The 21061-nt window shown below is 57.5% G+C and overlaps 1 protein-coding gene and 1 long non-coding RNA gene across 6 annotated transcripts; one reads left to right on the forward strand and one right to left on the reverse strand.

Annotated features, from left to right (window-relative positions):
- Positions 1–623: 623 nt before the first annotated feature.
- Positions 624–11319, reverse strand: AIRE (autoimmune regulator). 4 transcript variants are annotated; one of them, XM_036994930.2, is made up of 14 exons: positions 10273–11319; positions 9476–9650; positions 9123–9278; positions 8728–8802; positions 8060–8173; positions 6977–7125; positions 6770–6850; positions 5796–5908; positions 4700–4799; positions 4072–4254; positions 3733–3854; positions 3518–3620; positions 2008–2076; positions 624–1009 (listed from the first exon to the last, which is right to left on the reverse strand). In XM_036994930.2, exons 1-14 carry the CDS (start codon positions 10516–10518, stop codon positions 929–931), a joined length of 1767 nt encoding a protein of 588 aa, XP_036850825.2. In that variant the 5' UTR covers positions 10519–11319; the 3' UTR covers positions 624–928. The 4 variants fall into 4 exon arrangements, with proteins under 4 accessions (XP_036850825.2, XP_036850824.2, XP_036850823.2 ...); XM_036994929.2 differs by having other exon boundaries at positions 5796–5911; XM_036994928.2 differs by having other exon boundaries at positions 8728–8886.
- Positions 8833–14131, forward strand: LOC118967737 (uncharacterized). Of its 2 annotated transcripts, none has more exons than XR_005054957.2 (3): positions 8833–8961; positions 9525–9812; positions 11327–14131. It is a non-coding gene; the product is annotated as an uncharacterized lncRNA (long non-coding RNA). The 2 variants fall into 2 exon arrangements; XR_005054955.2 differs by having other exon boundaries at positions 8920–9031.
- Positions 14132–21061: the final 6930 nt, after the last annotated feature.

A 21061-nucleotide genomic window follows, 5' to 3' on the forward strand; every position in this document is an offset into this window, starting at 1 on the left:
GTCCTGGTAGAAGACACCAGGAGGAAATTGAGGCCCAGCACTGTCCTCCATGGCCCACTGTGCCCCAGTCACAGGACCTGGTGTCTGTCCTCAGCATTCCCACCCCTAGCCCTGTCCCATATCATGCTTCTCAGCAGCCGTCCTGAGGTCCCCTCCTGCATGTATGTAATCCATCCCCCACCACTGCAATATCTCTCAGGATTAATGCCTGGAAAAATGCTCCACAACAGAAGCACCACAGTAAAGCTTTCTGGAATAAATGAAAAGGAGGTTCTGCAGCTGAGACATCACTGATGGGAAGCTGATGTGGGCAGCACCCAGGAAGGGAGATTCTGGGCGAGGAAGGAGCTGTGCAGAGGCCCGGGATGGCTATGCATGTGGCCGTTGGAGGAGCAGAGGGGTCAGAAGCACAGTGCAGGGCAGAGGCACTGACCACAGGCTTGGATCTACTCCAGGGGCTGTGGGAAGCCACCAGAGATGGAGCGTGCTGCCCGTTTCCAACTACACAGAGGCGTTTCCCCTCCCGGTAAAGTGAGCTCCCCACCAGCAGCTCAGCCTTCACTCTAGGGACCAGAACCGCAGGCTACAGAGTCCCCAGAACAAACACCCCACTGGAAAACATGTCAAAGACCACAAATAAGTGATTTTAATTTTAGTGCACATGATGGCCTTGTATCACTGCAAGGGCAGGACTGTGTCTATAAGCCAAGTACTGATAGCATTTAGAACTTTCCAGTTCTTCCTGGTCCCAGACTGGCCAGCTTCCCAGGGCAGCAGGGTGGGCAGGGAGCCATGGCCCCCTCGGTCCCTCTCCGAGCAGAGTTGCTGTGAGCATGAGTGGGCGCTCACTGGCATCCGCTGATGGCCACGTCTGTGGGTGCCGCCCCACCCACTCCCATGCCTCCCTGAAGGCTGCGGCTGTCCTGGGTCAGGAGGGGAAGGCAGCTGCCTCGGCCCGCGGGCGGGACATGCTCTGAATGGCCCACTGCAGGATGCCATCGAAACTGTGCTGCAAGGCAGAGCAGGGAGCAGGGAGCTTGGGGACCTGCCAGAACCTCCAGCAGGACAGATGTGCCTACCCCACCCATGTCTGGCCCACCCTGGCCTCCGGGGTCACCTGGAATCACAAACACCATGAAGGCACCACGGAGTGTGACCCTCCTATTCAGAGGTGGGGCTTCTGTGCCCACAGGGTGTGTCATCGAGGGAGACCTCCTTGCCCAGAGCCCCACGGTACCCCCGAAAGCCCAGAGCACAGCCATCACGGCTGTCCTGCCCTCCTGGACGGCCTCTCTCCTGGGGGTGAGGCAGGGCCAGCTCCTTCCCCCACTCTGCTCAAGGCCTGACCTTCTCACAGGATCGGGGGAGTCATGGGGAGGCCCAATATTCCAACAGAATGGGGGGGACCTGACCAGAAGGGGTCTGTGACTCTGCCCCCTTTCTCCTACTATATGAGGCAACCCACCCCTCCCAGAGCTACAGCCCCCTCACCCAGCACCTGATCGCCTCTCACCCTCCCGGGGCCCTGGGGTCTCCCTGTGTTCTCTGGGACCTTCTGTGTGCAGCCCATCCTACAGGACAGGGACCGTGGTCAGCTGGGGTCCCCAGGTGCCGGGCGGGGCCCAAGGAGAACATGTGTTGGCCCCCTGGGGGCTGGGGATGGCTGGGGGAGTTTGACCTTCTGTCAGAAGCAATGAGACCTTTAAAACCCTCATTCTCTTCCAGTGATTCTAGCTGGTCATCTTAGGGTAGAGAGGACTGGGTTGAGATGGGGGTGTGAGGGGCCCACTAAATGGGAGGGGTTCCAGGGTGCCCACCCCTGGGAAAGTTGTAGTCCTTAAGTCAAGCTTCAGCAGTTGACGCTGAGGTTCTGCAGCCACCAGCCCCCCAGGGCTCTGGGAGGGGCCCAGGGCTCCCTTCAGGCCTCCTGTTGAGTGGCAGAAGCTCTGTGCTGGCTGCCTGAGAGCCAGCAGAGGGGCTAGTAACACCCACCAGGTGATGCATTACCTCGCTCAGGAGGGACTCCAGGTCATCCCTGTGCAGAACTGGCTCGTGACCAGCAGAATCATCCCCTACCTGGAACCCAGGAAAGGAAGAAGGTCATCCCAGCTTCTGTACCTCTGCTGGGCACATGCACAGGAGGCAGGACTCCCTGTCGAGGCACAGGGCCTGGGCCAAGTGGCCCGTCCCAAGGCAGTGGGGCTATGGGTGCTTCTCCAGGTGGGGTCTCAGAACTGAATCCTGACACCCAGCGCCTTCCCAGGGTGGTGGGTGTATGCAAGCATGGGAGGCAGGGGGGCATACCACCTCTAGGTCCCCAAGGCTGGCCTGCCTCCATGCTGCATGCAGCCTACGGAGGAAAGCCAGGCCACTAGGAGAACGAGCTAGAAAGAACCCTGCCACAGATGGAGAACCTCAGTCCCAGGGAGGAAAGTGGCCGGGGAGGCGGGGTGGGCTTGAAGGTGTGCAGAAGCACTGGGGACAGGATTTGGGGACCACACTCACATGCCCATGCCTACCCGAGGGGAAGGGGAGGGCCAGGGAAGGCAAAGGGCTGCAGCTCTTTAAGGGCATTACGTTTATATCACCATGAAAAGAAAGGGGTCTTTGCTCTTAAGAGAACCCAGGCATCAAGAAGCAAGAATCTTTGGGAGGGAGATTCCCTCCTGCGAGCCTATCCCCCATGGCTGCCTGCAGGAGGGGACATGTGAGAGGCTCGGACACACACTGTGTAGGTGGGTGGGGAGGGTGAGAGGTTTCCAGGACTGGACACAAGCCGTTGTGGGCCAAAGCACATGGTTCCTTCCACAAGAGCCTCTTTGTGGGTGGGGCCCTGGTCCAGCGATCATCCCCCTGCCAGAGAGGCTGATGCCCACACTGTGTTCACAGGAGTATGGGGCACAGCTGGGCAGTAAGCTGGACCATGGGTGGGGGTAGGGCCGGTCACTACCCTGGGGCCCAGGGAGTCTCAGGGACACGGTCAGGAAGGGCCTGGCTGTGGGCAGTCAGGACAAGATGTACCACCCTCGGAGGCTACTGAGCAGGGGACACACCGGACCCCCCAAGTTCTGAGGGAGCCCTGGGGCAGCAGCCACTCAGCACCCGGGCCAATAAGGTAGGATGGAGAGCTTCTCCTCCTTGGGGCTTCCAGCTGCAGGCTGCACCTGCGGAGAGTCTCAGCAGGAGGCGCCGGGGGTCCGGGGGCCCTGGCGGGCCCGCTTCTGCCTTAGGGCATTCCCCTCACCTCTCCCCAATCCCTGCACCTCAGGGGCTGGGGTCCCTGGGCCTAGCATAATCGTGCAACAGACATCCATCCAACCAGCGATCTCAGAGCCACAGCTGCTTAGGCGGTTTCCTTTCTAAGCGGATGTAAATCACACAGGGGGCGATTTAAACAAAAAGTATCACGCCAGTTAAGGAGCGCTTGTCCTGGGTGTGGTACGTGCTCGCGAGGTTGGCACCAGGAGCCTTCGTCCAACGGCGCTACCCCGCCCAGGGCCCACACGGCCGCGCTGACCTTGGCGGGCCCAGGAGCTAGGCCGGCAGGTCTCGGGGCGGGCGCGCCCTCCTCGGGGGTCGGGGCGGGGTCTCCGGAGCAGGACCAGCAGCGCGGGATGGCCCTGCGTGGGGCGGAGGAGACACTGCCGGTCGCCCGACTTGGTGGGGGTGCTGGAGTCCCTGGCAGACCCCCGGTGGGCTCCGCCCGGCTCCGCCTCACAGCCTCACACTCACCCAGGCCGGCCGTCGCCCGCGGGGAAGTGGCAGCGCCAGTGGAAGGCAGCCGCGCAGTGCGCGCACCGCAGCGTGTCCTTGCTGTCCCCGCACACGCCACACCGCGCGCCAGGCGCCAGGCCCTGCAGGGGGTACAGCAAGGTGACCCGGGGTCTTAGAGCGGGGCGACTGGGACACACATCCGCGCCAGGGGGTCAGGGAGGCCCAAAAACCTCTGGCTGCAGCCAGGAGAAAACAGATGCCCCTTGTCCCGCATGTCACCGCCCCCAGGTTCATCTGGCTGCTCTGCAGGCCTTGAGCTCCCTTTGGACAGCCACCCAACGGCAGCCTACCCTTTACCTGCTGCCCATCGGGGTCCACACACAGCAGGGGGCACAGGGTCGAAGGTTCCAGCACTGGCAGCGGGGCTGCAGAAGGCGGGGCCAGTAGGTGCTTGTAGGGGACAGCAGTGTCCATTCCAGTTGGTGGCTTCCTGGACTGTTGCCTCTCCTCCTCTCCTGCCAACCTCAGTCCCAGGAAGACCTGGAACCAGAGGGTCGGTGCTCAGAGGGGATGCAAAGTACTTGACCAGCACCACCCAGCCAGGGAAGCACAGAGCACCGAGTCGGGTGTCATGGAGGAACCCCTCATGGGTCAGCAAGGACCGGGTGCAGATCCCATCTCGGCATCCCTCAGCTGCTCCCTGGACCCTTTCCCCTTCTAAGACAGGGCACCACAGCCCTTGGGGCTGTCAGACTCAGTGGTCCAAGTGCATCTCCTCTGCTGAGTGGGTGAGCAGAGGCCCCAGTCAGAGCGCTGAGACACAGGCTCACTGGAATGGCAACCTCCCAGTGTAGAAAGCCAAAAACCATGGCAGGTCAGGGAGCGGGGGTGTTCGGGTCTATGGCTGGGGCAGCTCTGACCCACAGGAGTGGCCAGGAGGCAGGACTCTGAGGGACAGAGGGCCTGGGAGTGGGCCTGTGCATACCGGGGCCTCTGCAGGTCGCTCCTGGGGCTGGGGCTCCTCAGCCAGGGGCAGGTCCCGCCGGACTCTTCCCTGGAGGCAGCTGGAGCACCTCCAGGTCCCGCTGCTCATGGTGTCCCCGGCCACAGCCATGCAAGGCAAGGCAGAGGGGGCGGTAGACTCATGAAGCAGGCAAGACCGGAGGGTTCTTCCGGGTCACTCTCTCCTTTACAGTTGTGGAAACTGAGGCCCAGGCAGAGCCATGATGGAAGGTCCTGCCCCAGCCAGTCAATAGAGAGCCCAGGATGCTGGGATATTTACCCCAGGTGGGGCGGCCCTCCCCAGCATGGTCACTGTTCCCTCTGAGCGCCTCTCTGATGAGCTCCAACAGTGGCCTGTGGGTGGCTCTCATGGGCCTTGCCCAGCGGGGGTCTCTCTCCTGGAGTGTTTATAGCCCCAGGACCACCCACATTTCCACAGGGGGATGGTGCCCAGCAGAAGGGGACATGGTCAAGGGCAGGAAGGAAGAGAACAGAAGAGCAGCAGATAGTCAGTGTCAGTGGGAGCTAAGTCATGACCTGAACACCCCCGTTTCAGTGCCAAAGCACCTCAGAGAGATGTGACCTGCTCAAGGTCACTCAGGAGCTGGGCAGGGGTCTCCTCTCCCACCCAGCTCTTCCCCACAGATCGGGCTAGCCTGTGGGGGCCGGTGGTGGAGGGTGTGGCCCACTGGGCCATGGGATTGGGTGCCAGGAGGCAGACCTCGGAGGCCTCACGCCCGCCAAGGACCTTGGGGTGCAGCTCTGCGCATCTGTGCTCCCTCCCCCAACTCCCGTCCAGAGTAGGGCCTTGTTGGGGTGGGGCTGGATGCTCACGGGAGTCTGGGCCGCAGAGCGTGGCTGCTCTGGGGCAGGAGAGCCGTTCTTTGCCTCGGGCCTCCCTTCCGCCTCACCACCCTCAGGGGCCCCACTGGCCCGTCTGGGAGGACAGTGTGGCCACACAGGGAGGTGGGCAGCAGAGTCCCAGGCCCCAGCCCCACTCTGCGGAATGCAGGTCTCTGGGCAGCCCCCCTCGGGTAGGGCCTTGGGCGCCGTGGAGGTGACGGGCACGCCGGGCTCACCTGGGGACCTGCTGCAGTGGTGGGGACAGGCAGGCCAGGTGGAAGGCCCGGGGGCAGCCGTCGCAGCAGATGAGCTCCCCGCCGTCCCGGCACGCGGCACACTCGTCGTCGTTCTTCTGGCACAGGTGGACACGGTCCTCCGCGGGGTCGGGCGGGCGGCGCCCCCCCCCACAGCCCCCAGAACAGCCCCTCTGCGGCGCCCCAGGGGGTACCGGAGCCCCTCCGGCCCCTGCTGGCGGGGCCTGGAACTCCGCCCTGCAGCCTGCTCCGTACATGGTGGCTCTGTCCACCTGTCGGACTCTAGTCCCCACCGCTCGCTCCTGGGCCATCCCTCTTGGGAAGACTCGGCACTCAGAAAGCGGGTATCTCGTGGGCACCCTGGGCTGCACCCCCACCCCCACGCAGCCCTTCCCTGCTGGTGCCCTTGCCTGGACGGGGCCACCATACCCTCCTGGATGCTGCCTCCTCCAGAAGCCACCCTGGACTGCCGCGATGAGCACTCATTGTAGTGGTCCCTCAGACCCCGCAGGGGGCCACTGGGCCCTCACTCCTGGGGGCGGGGGTCTGGCACAATGCCAGGCGCAGAGGCATGGGGATCCGTGGCCAGCTCTGCCTCGCTAGGAAGCGGTGCTGGGAGCGTGCTTGCTGCTCAGGGTCCTGCCCCCCACAGGGCCCCGCCCCACCCACAGGCCCAGCTGTGAGACACGAGAGAGCTGGCTTTTTTTAAAAAAAACAGACACATGGTTTTAAAATCCTGGAAAGACTCACTTTCTCTGGCGGTTATTTAAATTTTTATGATTATTTGTCGTCAGAAAAAATACTATTAAAAAAAAAAAAAGCTCTACCCCATGACCAGAAGCTGAGGCCCTGTCCTCGTCGTCAGAGTGCGTGCTCTGGGCAAGGGACAAAGTGGCAGAAGGACCCACCCGCAAGGTCCTGGGTATGAGGGGCTCCTCCCATAGCCCGGGCCTTACCTGGTGGAGCTGGGGCTCACTGGGGAGGGCAAGAGGGGCTGGGACCCTGCCCTGCTGACCTGCCCGTGGGTCCCCTCCACTCTGTGAGGTAGAATAGGGAGGGTCACCAATGGGAGGGCCAGCGAGGAGCCCCCCAGGGCAGCCCCAGGAGAGTGTGTGCAGGGGCAGAGGTGCCGAGGGCCCCAGGGTGCCCATGGCAGCACTCACTGGGGCAGAGGCTGGGGTTCCCTTGGATCGGACCAGGGTCTTCAGGCCACTGCTACTGCTGCGGGTCTTGTTCTTTGCCCCACCAGGGTCTTCAAACTTGCTGGGAGTGTAAAACTCCCCACCGACCTGGATGCACTTCTTGGAGCCACCTGGGAGGAGACGCTGCCTGGCCCCAGCCACCGGCTCAGCTCAGGGCAGGCCCCAGCCAGCAGCAGGTGGGCCACAGAGAGGTGGGCGCCCACTGTTTCTTCTTCCCCACCTGCCCTGTAAGGTCTGGGCCAGGTCCTGGGCACAGGTTGGACTCCCTGCTGAGGACTGTCTGAGCAAAGCATGTCCCCAAATCCATGTCCCCCTAGAATCTCAGAAAGTGGCCTTCTTTGGAAGTAGGGTCTTTGTAGATATAACAAGTTAAGATGGGTTCGCTCTGGACCCTACATCCACTGACTGCTGTCCTTATGACACAGATGCGAAGGCCCTCTGATGATGGAGGCAGAGGCTGGAGAGATGTGTGCACAGGGGCCGGGATGGCCAGCGCTGCCAGGAGCTGGGAGAGGCCAGGAAAGATGGCCCTGGAGCCCCGAGGGAGCATGGCCCCCTGGCACCTCCATTTGGGAATTCCTGTTGTTCTAAACAATCAGATTTGTGGCAATTTGTTATGACAGCCTCAGGAAACTAGTACAGGGTCCTTGGGACCACCTCTGCTGGGAGGCCAGGGCCCACCAGCTCCCTGCCAACTGGTCCTGGCTGTCCTAGGTGCCTGTACACGTGCCCAGTGCAGAGGGCGGGGGAAGGAGGGGGCACAGGCTCTCCTGCTCAGAGGGCATGGCCCTGGGCTCCAGAGACCTCAGACCTGCTAGGGCGAGCTTCTGAGGGTGAGAGCCCAAGTTCCCCATGGGCTGTCCAAGTGCTCAGAGGTGATCAGGGCCTCCCAGAAGGTCCCAGCACATGCACCCAAGAGCCCCCTGCCCCTCCAGAGCTGGCAGGACACGCAAGGGCTGCTGGCTGCCCTGTTCACAGTCCCAGCTGCTCTGGGGCCACCAGAGAGCTTAAGGGGATAGGGATCCAGGGGCCCAGCCCGTCTACCTGATTCAAACACCTGCTGGATGAGGATGCCCTCCACTGCCCCGCAGCCTCCTGGGACATCGCCAGAAGACACAGCCACGGCTCTCTGGACCGAAGCAGACATGGTCTGAATTCCTGGGGAAGGGAGCACCAGACGGGGTCATCATTTGGGAAGATGGCCTCTGAGGACCTCCTCGAGGGCAGCAGTGGATAGAGGCACCTGGACAGGGGACTCTTTTCCTTCTGCCCAGGCAGGCCTCCAGACAGACAGACAGCCCCTGCGTAAGTGCAGAGACAAGCTGTGTGTGTGCCTTGTGGTGTGAGGTGTGGGGTGTGTGTCGTGCATGGTGAGGTGTGTCACGTGTGGTGTGTAAGCTACCTGAACGCAGGGGCCAGGAAGGAGCAAGGACCCCAGACGTGGCCCTGGGTAGTGCTGGGAGGGAGACAGAGCTCCCGGGGCCTGCCCTGGGGTCAGCACCAGGCGCCTTAGGTCTCTGGGACCCGGTGCCTGGGGCGGGGGTACAGAAAGGCCCAAGCTGCGTGCAGGAAGCCGAGTTTGGGCTGGCCCAGAGGGATGAGGACGCGGGGACGGGCTGGGGATGAACCGAGGCGCAGCGCGTCTCTGGGTCGACACTATGGCGGCGCAGGCCCAGCCCCGGGGGGAGGCTGGAGCGGCGGGGCTGGCTCACCGTTCCCCAGTGGGGGGCGCTGCGGCTCTGCGTTTCCGTCAGGCCTCTTGGAGGGCTTGGCCTTCCCTTGGGAGCCTGCAGGGGGCGAGGTGGCCGCAGGGGTGGAGAGCAGCGGGGTGGGTCTCCCGCCTGTGGATCCCCTTGCTCTGCAGGGCTCCGCTGTCCGCATCACAAGAAAGGAAGGAACCCCCACCTGTCCACTTCACCGGGTCCTGGGGCAACCGGGGCCGCCAGGTTCATCCGCGGGAGCACCCAGAGGGGACCTCGGCAGCCCCCAGGCTGGCTGTCGGAGCGGGCGGGGCAGGTGCTTCCGGAGCCGGTGGGGAGGGAGTGTGGTGGAGCCTGTTGGGCCTCCCCGGGAAGCCCGAACCCCGGCAGCTCCTCACACCGGGTACCTGGGCTGGAGGTGCCCCTCGGCAACAGCACTGCCACCGGGGCGGCGCGCGGCTCCTCCGAGGCCTTCCTCTTGGAGGGGGGTCTGGGCGGCAGCACTGTGGTCTTGGGGCCGGCAGGGGGCTTCCTCCCCTTCCGGGGCTGGCTGAGGTCCACATCTGCAGGACGCAAGCAGAAGCAGGGCGAGCCTCAGGCGGGGAGCTGACACCCCGGGCAGGGAGCGAGGCCCGGCCGTTGGCCTCTTAGAATCCAAGAGCATCCCGGGTGAAGTGCAGGGCCCCTGACCTCCACACCCCTTCCCTCCTACGGCCCGGCCGGGGCCAGCGAGCGACCCCAGCCCAGCCCGGTGCTGCACCTTTGGGGAAGCTGTCTAGGACGGGCTGAAGCCGCGCGTATCTCTCCAGGTTGTAGTCCTTGAAGAGAACTCTCCAGAAGTCCAGGATGGCAGCTGCATCCCGGGTCAGGAGCCAGGAGAGGAGTGCGTGGAAGGCCTGTGGGCAGCCCTCCTTCTCCTTCAGACGCAGCGTCTCCTGAAGGAAGGATGAGTTGTGTGTGTATGGAGGGGCCCTGCCTGCTGCTTCCAGGGCTCCCCCAGTCCTGCAGCCCTCACAGTGGGGCTAGAGGGTGGTGGACCCCGAGGAGCGGCCTGGGCACCTTGGCTTGGGACAGAAGAGGAAGCCGAGGGCGCTGGGGTGAGGGAACTTGGAACTCACCTAGGGGACCGGGGCCTCTGGCTTGGGGGCATAGGAAGGGCAAGGAGGGGGCGGTGGGCATCTGGGGTGGGGGCGGGGGACACCTGGAACTTGTCCTGGGGACCATCCCCCAATCCCTGCTTGTGGGCGGGGCATGGGGACGGCAGGGGTGTTGGGGGCAGGGCACTCTGCCCCTGGCTGTGGGCAGGGCGTGCAGATGGCGTTGGGGATTGCGGGGTAGGGGACTGGAGGGCGGCGGCAAAGTTGGGAGCGGCTGACGGGGAACACTGTCCCAGGCTCGTGGGCGGGGCATTGGGGTCGCGGAAGAGGCGCGGGGAGGGGAAGAGCGGAGAGGGTTGGAGGGTCTGGAGCGGCGGGGCGGGTAGGCTACGTGCCCCCTGCTGGAGGGCCTGGGTTTGGGGAAGGCAGGGGGTCATTGCGGGTCTGGATTGGGGCCCACCTGGAACTTGTCCTCGGGGACCACGTCGTGGTCAGCAAGCGCGTGCAGCAGCGGGAAGGCGCTGTCCACCGCCACGGCGATCTCAGTGCGGTGCAGCCTCAGGAGGCGGCGCAGCGCCGCATCCCCGCCAGCCCGGGCCTCCCCCGCCATAGCGAGGTCCGGGACCGCGGAGGTCGGCATCCCCTCTCCCCGCCTGGGGTCCCGCGGCCTCAGGGTGCCGCTGGACTTGTGGAGTGTCTGGGCCATGCCTGCCTTCTGGCTCCCGCTGGCACCTGGACGGGGACCTCCGTGGGGCCGAGCCCAGCTGGCCCTGGGTGCTGTTATACCTGACTCACTGAGGAAAGGGCAAAGGGCACGCTGCTCAGAGCCAATCAGGGCCCAGGAGAGCTGCGGAGGGGCAGGAATGGAAACTTGCCTGTCACTGAGTGCAGAGAAGACTCCATTCACTGCCAGCCCCAATCCTGCACCTGCTTCCCTCCCGCACCTGCTAGCAGGCTCTGGGCTTTTCTTTCCTCTGTAAAGGAAGCATCTGGACTGAGGGCTGACCCCTCAGTGAGAGTTCTGGGAGGCGTCTCAATTCCAAAAACGTGGTCCTGTTCAAAATGGGGGCAGCCAGGACAGATGCCCTCCATCCCCTGGCCCAGGTCTGGGCACCAGGAGGGCCTGCCAGGGGCTCCAGAGTCTCAGAGAGGCCTGGATAAGGGGCCTCTGGGGGGCTGGACTAGGGCAGGGTGCAGGTGGGAAGTAGGCACTGTTGTCTCCACAGCCCCCAGAGGCCTGGGCTGTAGGGGCCTCAGGTGGAGGGACAGAGGCCTCTGGGGAAGCACGGAACCTTCCTGGATGGGGTGGCAACACAGGTTCCCAGGTCCATGTGGTGGGAACAGAATCCCAGGCAGCACATGGGCAGGCATGCAGAGGACCTGGGCTTCCAAGAGCACTGGGCCACAGAGGCCCAGCAGGTCAGGCCTGGGGGTGGGTGGGGCCCCAGAGAGCTAAGGGTAGGGAGCTGGGAGGGCCCCTCCTGACTTGGGGTCCTGTCTTGGTTTCTTTGCAGCCTCCAGGCTTGGGCCCTGAGAGTTCAGTTCTGGACATGCTGAGATTGCTCCAGGGAAGGCAGCAGGCATTATGGCGCTGTCCAGGGGCAAGCCTGGACCGGGGAGGCCGAGTGGAGCCCCGAGCACGGGGTGGAGAGTGTGAGTGGCGGGGGCTGGGGCTTGGCATCACAGAGAGCCTGGGCCTGTGTGGAGTGCTGAGCTGGTGCAGGTCAGAACAGGCTGGCTCTCCCATAGAATGTCCCGGGGACTCTGGTGCTGCAGCAGGGCCCTCACGCTGCCTGCCTCTGGGGCTCTGTGCCCACTGGCTGCCCTGCTGTGAAGACATGGGACTTGGGGCACTGCCAGCCTGTCCTGCTCTATGCGTTCCACAGCTGCCCAGGGGGATCATCCCTCAGGCCCCACCAAAGCTGGGCAGGGCCAGGCTGCCTGCTCTGAGGGCCATCCTCTCCCAGCCCAAGCCCAGCAGCCACCTCCCAGCCTCTGCTCTCCCTGCAAGTGTGAGAAATATGAAAGAAAGCATTAAGTTGGGCTCAGCCCTAAACCCAGCACCGGGGGGCTCCTGCCATCCTCTGGGGTGCTCCCAACCTCCTTACTCATGTGGGCCCAGGTCTCACAAAAGCAAAGCCCCTTCGTGTCACATCTCTTGGTACCAACTGGGCAGCAGTCTCCAAAATTGCCACACACAGGCACCCAGTGGTGCGGGGACCTGGCTTGTGGCTTTGGGGGCAACCAGTAAGTGCGGCCCTGTGGCAACTCAGCATCCCTTTCTGGGACTCCCTATCCTCTGCTGGCACCCTGCACCCAGTGGATTTTTTCCCCCCGGGTGGCTCAGATGTTGTCAAGGGACACCTTAGCCATGGGGCAGCTGTTCAAGGGGAACTGAAAAACTGCTGAGATCAAAGTCCTCACTGCACATTTACAGACATGAAATCCTTGCGAATGCACCTGTGTCACCAGCTTGGCCACCCTGCCATGGGCGCCACCAAGCTTCCTGCTTGGAGATTAACAAAGAGGCGCCTGTAGAATTTTGGACTTTCCACCACCCTGGGGGTTTCCGTGGCAGCCCCTTACCACAGGTGACCAGAGCTACCAGGATGTGTGGAGGCAGGGGCCCGAGGCCAGGGCCCCAGCCCAGCCTTCAGCAGGCCACTGCCTTCATGGGGTTAAACCTTGGTTCCTTGGCCAGGCGTGGGGTGCAGTGACTAGGCAGGCCTGCAAACCTCTGGCCTCACCTGCAGGGGAGTGAGCCTGGCAGCCCTTCCTTCAGCGTTGTTATTTCCCATGTCAGGCTCTGCTAGCCCACCAGGCCCCAGGCCTGTGCTGACTCCTTTTCAGCTGCAATGTCTGTTAGGTTGATGTGATTATTATCCCCACTCTACAGATAAGGAGGCTGAGGCACAGAGAGGTCAAGGGACTTGCCCAAAATCACACAGCCAGTAAATGGCCTTGGGTAGATGATATCCATGGTCTAGCACACAGGACAGTCCTTTGGTGCCCTGTCAGGTTTGTCAGCTTGCAAAGTGGGGCAAGTGCTTCCTGGGTGACACACCCAGAGGTCAGGGAGGAGGGAGGTCCCAGTGTCAGGGCAGGGTAGGACTAGAGGGGCCCTGTTCCTTGGCTGTATGGCCTTGGCTGCCTCAAGGACGCCTGGATGCTGATCCTTTTCCCTTGCCCCAGGTGGAAACTTCAGTCTGTGCTGCTCTCCCAAAAGGGCTGGGGTCTCAGGGGTCAGGAGTTCTGAGTCAGAATGACCTCAGGGTACTTGGAATACCATCCCAGGCCCATCTCAAGGAACAGGGCAAGGGGGACCTTGGACACTACCCCCTGAGTACCTCCCAGGTGGTGGGGCACCAGTGGAGGTTTGGTCTCCTGGTCACACTTTACCAGGACTTTCACACCCTCTTGGTCACCAGCTAGCTGTGTGATCCTTTCTGGGCCTCAGTTTCCCCATGAAAGATGCTGAACATCACTAATCATTAGAGAAATGCAAATTAAAACCAATTGAGATACCACTTCACACCCACTAGGATGGCAATTACCAAAAAACAGAAAATAACAAGTGTGGGTAAAGGTATGCAGAAATCAGAACCCTTGGACACTGACAGTTGGGAACATAAAATGGTGTACCCACTGTGGAAAAACATTTGGTGGTTTCTCAAAACATAGAATTAAAACCAGCGATTCCACAGCCAGGCATACACCCAAGAGAACTGAAAGCAGATGTCCAAACAAAACTTGGACACGAACATTCATAGCAGCACTATTCACAGCAGCCAAGGGTGGAAACAATCCAAACATCCATCTACGGAAGAATGGATAAACCACAGGTGGTCCATCCGTGCAATAGAGTGTTACTTAGCCATAAAAAAGAGTGAAGTACTGATACATGCTACAATGTGGATAGACCTATAAAACATGCTAAGCAAAATAAGCCACATATGGTATGATTCCATTTACATGAAACACCCAGAACAGGCAGATCCATGGAAGAGCAGATTGGTGATTTCCACTGGCTGGGGAGACGGGGAATAGGGAGTGACTGCCTAGTGAGTACGACCTTTCCCTTTGGGGAGATCAAAAAGTTCTGGAAATAGTGGTAATGCTTATGTAACAGTGTGATATACTAATTGCTACTGAATTTTGAAATTTCAAATGATTAAAATGATATGTTTTATATTATGTGTATTTTACAGTAATAAAAGTTAATTCTAAGAATCAGTTGGGCATATTTGTGTGGGTGCATTTCTGGGTTCTCTATTCTTCACTGTTGATCTGTGTGTCTGTCCATCCAACGACAGTCCCCCCAGTCTTGACTGCTGTAACTATATAATAAATCTTGAAACCTATAAGACCAATTCCTCCCATTTTATTCTTTTTCAAAATTGTTTTAGCCATTTAGTTCCTTTGATTTTCCATACAAATTTTAGAACAGTCTTGTATCTATCCATAAAAAAAATCTTACCAGGATTTTGGTAAGAATTACATTAAATTCATATATCAACTTGGAGAAAATTAACATCTTTATTATATTGAGTCTTGCAGTCCATGAACGTGATATGTCTCTCCATTTATTAAGAGCTTCATTGGTTTCTTTCTTCAATGTTTTGTAGTTTCCAGCATGCAGGTCCTATACCTGTTTTATTAGACATACACCTAAGTACTTCATTTTTTGAACAAGTGTAAGTAGTTTTGTGATTCTAATTTTGGTGTTTGCATATTCATTGTTAGTATATAGAAATGCAAATGACTTTTTGCGTGTTCATCATGTATCCTAGAATCTTGCTGAACTTATTAGTTGTAGGACTGTTTTGGTTTACTTTTGTTACACACTTTTTGGGATTTGCTACAAACACAATCATTTCATCTGTTAATAGGAACAGTTTGATTTCTTCCTTGCCAACCTAGAGGTCTTTTATTTCCTTTTCTTGCCTTACTGCACTGGCTAGAACTCCCAGCACTGTGTTGGATAAAAGTAATGAGAGTAGACATCCTAGCTTTGTCCCTGGTTTCGGGGGAAAATCATCCAGTCTTTCACATTAAGTGTGTTAGCTGTAGGGGTTTTGTAGGTGTTCTTTACCTTAGGAATTCCCTTTCTGTTCCTGTATTTCTGAGATTTTTTTTTAATCATGAAAAGATGTTGAATTTTGTCAGATGTTTTTTCTGCATTGATTGATATCATCAAATGATTTCTCTTCTTTAGTCTGTTACTAAGGTAAATTACATGGCTTGATTTTTGAATATTGAACCAACCTTGCATCCCTGAAGTAAACTCTACTTGGGCATAGAGTATACTTTTCATATTTTGTTCAATTTGATTTGATAAAATTTTGTTAAGGATTTTTGCATCTATATTCACAAGGTATATTGGCCTATAGTTTTCAAATACAACAGTGTAGGTAGATTGGAAGTAACAGGATGGATGGAAAAAAGAGGTATCATGCAAACACTGATCAAAAGAAAGCAGGTGTGGCTGTTAATATCAGATAAAATAGATTTCAAAGCAAAGAAAATGACCAGGATAATGAAAATTCCGCCAAGAAGAACTAAATTGCTTCATTTAAAAAAATCTACTCTGTCACTCTGCCTTTTAATCAGTATATGTAGAATATTTACATCATTTAATGTAATTATTGATATGTTAGGACTTATGTGTGTGTGTGTGTGCACGTGTGCTGGTTTACATGATTATGGAGGCTGAGAGGCTCCAAGACCTCTGGTCAGCAAGCTGGAGACCAAGAAAAGCTGATGGGCAAGTTCCAGGCTGAAGGTCGGAAAAGACCAATGTCCCCCCTCCAGGCAGTGAGGCAGGAAGAGTCCCCTCCTGCTCACAGCAGGGCCAGCCTTTTACTCTGTTCAGGCCTTCAGCTAGTTATATAGCTCTTCTGTCCATGTCTGATGGTATTTCTGGGTTGCTGGCTTCTTCACTAGCGAGTCTGGGATATAGGAAGCAAAAACTAGAAACGTAGCAAACCAGGAAACTCATCACCATGTAGCCCCTTGGGTTCTGAGGTCCCTGGCTGCTCGGCCTTCCTCTCTCCACCCTTTGGAGTCTTCTTATTCATTTTCTGTATAATGTCCAAAGTTTTTTGTTGTAGCAGGGGAATTTTTAAACTAGCAAGAGAAAAAGAAGCATATCTATCCCTCTTCCCATGCTGACACTGCTGTTAAAAGCACGTGTGAACTCACACCTTCCCAGCCTGTGCGCGGCCACTCCAGTGGCCTTTCAGAAGGTACCAGGGTTCCTTGACTTCCTCCTTTGGGTAAAAGTCTTCAGTGACAAGACAGCAGGCATGCACCTTCTCCTAGAATCCAGGCGTGCCAGGTGTAGGGGCAGGTGGAAAAGGCCTCCTGTGGCTTCCTATGGAGGACCCACACCTGACTGGGCAGTTAGAATATGAAGGAGGCTGGTAAGTGACACAGACTTTGTGACCCCACGTCCCACAGTGTTTTCAACACCTATGCTGGGCCAGGTAGTATTCTAGAACAAAACAGACCAAACTTCCCATCCAAGAAGATCTGGTGGGAGAAGACTGACAAACAGATAAATAAGTGATCTGGGGCCCCAATTCTGCCTGTGCCCACCCCTGGAACAAGTCCAAGAGGCCCATGGGGCCTCCGGGAGCTTCATAAAGCAGTCTCCTCCCTTTCCCAACCCACCTTCCATCTGCCAGGCCAGTGTACAGCATGGCAGCCTTCCCATCTGGCCATGGCCCTTCGTGCCCTCTCACATCCCAGACCTTTCGCCCAGAGCTGAGGGGTCAGGTGATGGGACACCAGGACATCCCCCTGGACCTCACCCCTGCATATGGACCCCATCAGCACCTGGGTTTATAGCTGGAGCTTCTGCTCCTGAGGGGTTAAATGCAAGCCACAGACAGCTGGTGCCATGGAAAAGACCAGAAGGAGTAGCACTGGGCTCTGAACAAAGAGGAGAAAGGCACTTTGGGGTGGCCAGTCTCCTGGCAGAGTCTTTCCACAGAGCCTCAGCCAGGAGGTGACAGACAGAGCAGGGATAGAAGGACGCAGTGACACTGAGTTGGAACTGGACTTCGGTGCCTGAGCTGTGGAGGTTGAGGGCCCTGACACCAGGCCTGGACCACAGAACCAGCACAGGAGCCCAGAGAAAAAGTCCTGGGACCTACTCTCCTGCCACCTGCCCCCAAGTCCGGCCACTAGCCCTGGCCCAGCTGCGGCCAGCTCCAGCTGGGAACATGAGGACATGGGCTTCTTGGGGCTACACGGTTTTACTGACATTGTCCCCCAGGTGAAGACTGCCCTTCATGAAGAGGAACCTCTGTTCAGAGGGTCCCAAGGTTGCCTTCCCTGCCAGCAGCCTTCAGGCGTCCCCTGTACCAGGAGGGGAGTCATGGTGGCCTTGACCGCCCTCTGGCCCAGCACCACCCTACCTCGGAACCCCGGCTCAGATCCTTGGGCCCTGAAGAGCCTGGGTCCGTGTCCACCTGATGACACCCCCCTGATGCCAGGCTGCAGCTGTGCCTAGAGCCTGGCCTGGAGCAGGGTCAAGACATGCTTGCTGATGCACCAGAGCATGAGCTCCTGCCCAGCCAGGAGCAAGGAGCCAGCCTGGAAAGTGTCAATGGCTGGCACTGGGAAAGGAGAGGCCCTTGAGGATGGGAACAGGATGCTGGACAGTGGGGGTGCAGAAAACACACAGAGTTTCCTGGTCAAGAGACCTCTGGCGGGCACCCCATACTGGCATCCTCAGCCTTTCCCCCATGGCCCTGAGCCCCCAGGCAGACCGTAGCCACTCACTGGCCCTGCCAGGCATCTGGTGGGCTGGAACCCTAGGCCACTGCAGGTCAAAGAGGCAAGAATTGAGCCCAGGTTCCCAGGGGACACTCCTTACGGAAGGCAGGGTGGGGTCTGGCGCATCCCTGCCTGCTACATGTCTGTTGCTCCTGTCCTGCCCAGTGTGCAGGGAACAGAGGAGAAGCGTGACCTGCTCTGGGGTTGCAGGGGGTCTCCTGCAGATTACATCTGAGGTACGAAGGAACGGAAACCACCAAAATGTCCCCCAACAGAGGCAGGTTAGAGGCCAGACCTACCTCTCCATAGATGAGGGATGGGCCATCAGGGAGAAAGGGCTGTGTGCAGGGACCTGCCTGGTGGACATGACATGCTGCCAGCCGCAGGGCAGGATGCATAGGGTGACTCAATTGTTGTGAAGGAAAAGAAAGCCACTCTCTCTGGAAAGATACACAGGTGGGGACCCTCAAGGAGGGGGTGGGTGGCGGGGTGGCCATAACTGTTCCTGTTTGATCTGTACACTTAAATGTGGTTTGGATTTTCATAATATGCATATATGCTAGTTTTTATTTTAAAAATAAGAAATAAAACATAGTGGAAAATATTCACAATACCAAACAAAATACCAAATAACTAGGAAAAAAAGATAAGAAATCTACAATAGCCACAAAAAGAAGACAAAATAGTAAGGGCTACTATGTTCCTGGGTTTAATTTCTTAATTGTATTGTAGAAAGTCAGTTCTCCCTTAATCTATAAAGCTAATGTAATTCCAATTAATCACTAAAAATGTTTTCAAACTTGATTCCAATGCCCTTGTGCAAGATGAGTGAAGAGGGACAGGTACTTCTGAAGATTGCCCAGCTGCCCAGACATGTATGTGCATCACAGAGCTTCCGGGAGACAGGCAGCTGAGGTGAGCGAGAGACAACGCTCAGACCAAGACCCGAACACTGCTCAGGGCTTAACGATACAATAGACACAGCACTGTGAATGCACAGGAGAACCGAGGGCTTTGTCAACAAATAGTCTTGAGACCACTGGTGAGTCATTTGCAAAGATCATGTGAAACACCAAAAAACATTCTGACTAAAGATGCAAGTTGAAAAAATGAAATAAAATACTAAAATAAAGATGAATGCTTCTTCTTTCTTGGGGTAGAGAGGAACTTCTCAAGTTTGATAGGAAAGGAGAGATCATAAAGAAAAGACTACTAGATTTGACTTAAGAGGGCAACCCATTTGTACAGAAAAATACCAGAAGACATTAAAATGGATATAACAAGCTAAAGAAAAATTGCAACCTACATGAGGACTATGTGAGAGTTAATATCTTTAACATATAAAGGTATTCAAATCAGTAGAAAATGACAGATACTCAAGAGTTAAAAAAGAAAAAGGAAGAGAAGAGACTCTCCATCTTCATGAAAGCTTTACTCCACAGCCCAACAGCCTCAAGGGCTGGAATCCAGCTCCATTCACCGGTCTCCTTTGGGGTCTTTGAACACTGGACCCCGACAATGTTTAACACGTGCACAGATAATAAAACTGGTGTCACACACTCCTGTTTGTAAATGTGTCATAAAGGGAATATCTTGGCATAAAGACAAGTTAAACGGAGGAAGCAGGTGTGACATCATGGTGCCTGCAGCAATTTTAACAGAGAGGCGCCCCTACGACCACAGCGTGTCCAGGACGGTCACCTGGCAGCCCTCTTTGCAAGGCTCCAGTGGCAGCTCTAGAGTGGGTGCTACTGGGCAGGAGATCTTTACTGGGGCTGGGCGGCTAATGCTCTCATCCAGAAGCAGGGAAGACAGGAAGCATGCGGTCTAGGCAGGAGAAAGGGACATCTGGTCATTCGAGTGGGTGGCACGTGCCCTTGTTTTTCTGTTTATAACAGACTTGGAAGGAATCTTGGCTTTTCCACTCACGTTAGCAAGGTCATAGAGCGGCCATCTGAGGCCAGCTGTGAGGTCTTTGATGTCTGCCTGGAGCACCCCGGGACCTCGCTGTGAGGCCCAGCCAGCTGCAAGAGGTCAGGGGCTGCCTCCTCTCCCATCTTGGCCTCTGATGCTGAAGCCCTGAGCCTGGGTTGTCTGTCTCTGCAGCCTGACCCAGCCTGTCCTGTCCAAGGCCCCAAGCCGCGAGCCGCGGCCAGCAGCTTCTCCCAGCTTCTGGAAGCCTGGTCACAGGGAGTATTGGGAACAGGCCCCACCCCTGCTTGGAGGTTCATGATTTCCATCAATGCACCGTCTCTGAGACTTCCCACAGGAAACATGCCCACATAGCCCTCCATTTCCCCAAACCTATTTAAGCAAAGACTGTTCTCTTTATGGAACATTTACAAACACTATACATAAAATTGTGTTCATGAAGCCAGTTTGCGAAATTAGCTCCAGAAACCTAAGACCCCTGAAGCCAGCCTCACCCCAGGAACTTGCCATCGAGTGAAAGCTTGAGGTTGGAAGTCAGAGAGTCACTCAGGGCCAGGGTTACCCTGGTTTGCAACGCCCCCCGCCCACAACTCAGGGCCTAGCAGAGGCTGTCTCTGTACCACCTCTGTCCAATGACCCAAAGCAGCCAGGAGCCCACCCCTGACATCTGCAGGAAATGGAAAGAAGCCCCCAGATGGACGTTCAGTATCCTGTCACTTCCCAAATGCCACTTCAGGATGGAGGTACCCAGTGGTCGCAGAGACAGCATGCGCTCTGGGGGAGGCATGTGGCTGCTCCCTCAATTTGTCTGAGGTGTCCCCCTCCTGCTACACCGGGGGTCATGGCAGGAGCAGGGAAGGGCAGCATGAGGCTTGAAGTGGCTGGGGGTGTCCCTCACCAGCACCAGGAAATAAGTGTCGGACTTGGCTCCCTGGCACCAGGATGGGATGCACCCTGGCTGCACCTGCCCACCCAGAACCATTTGGGCCAGGACCTGAGGCTGCCTGGACTCAGGGTGCCCTCAGAATGTCCCTGGGCCCAACAGCACCTGAGCCATGCCAGGATCAAGCTGTGGGTCACCCAATCAGGCCGGGTAAGACATGATCACATGCCCACTATGGCTCTGAGGGTGTGGGGGCTCATGCCAGGAGTGTCAACAGGTCCTCACTGAGCCTGTACCAGCCCCATGGATGTCCTGGCATATAGGAGGGCAGGGTTGAGGTGGCCTGGGTTGGGGTTTGCTGTGGGAACTTCAGAGCCACCCCTCATAAGGCATGATGCTATGACCAGGGCTGGGGGGAGATTTCAGCTTGGCAGGTGGTTCCTGTGGAGATGGAGGGCCTGTTTTAGGTCCTGCCCTTTGATTCCATAGGGGTCCCTCCACATGTGTGATCTCAGGGCCCTCTGGGGTATTATGGATGAGGACAGGTGGCCAGAAGTCCACTCAGCCCAGCTCTCGTGGCCAGCAGAGTGGGCCTGCATATCTCAGAGTCTTATCCTAGTGGTGGCCTTGAAGAGCTGATCACCAAGATGTT

This window comes from Manis javanica, chromosome 3 (genome assembly GCF_040802235.1).
Source record: "Manis javanica isolate MJ-LG chromosome 3, MJ_LKY, whole genome shotgun sequence".
Classification (NCBI taxonomy): Eukaryota; Metazoa; Chordata; class Mammalia; order Pholidota; family Manidae; genus Manis; species Manis javanica.

Excerpts from the sequence above, each read along its gene's own strand:
- AIRE (XM_036994927.2), bottom strand. The coding sequence starts at position 10,518 with ATGGCCCAGACACTCCACAAGTCCAGCGGCACCCTGAGGCCGCGGGAC. Across the intron at positions 8,887-9,122 it reads GAGGGGCACCTCCAGCCCAG|CGGAGCCCTGCAGAGCAAGG; the intron begins GTACCCGGTGTG and ends TGATGCGGACAG. Across the intron at positions 6,851-6,976 it reads GAACCCCAGCCTCTGCCCCA|AGTGGAGGGGACCCACGGGC; the intron begins GTGAGTGCTGCC and ends TCTACCTCACAG.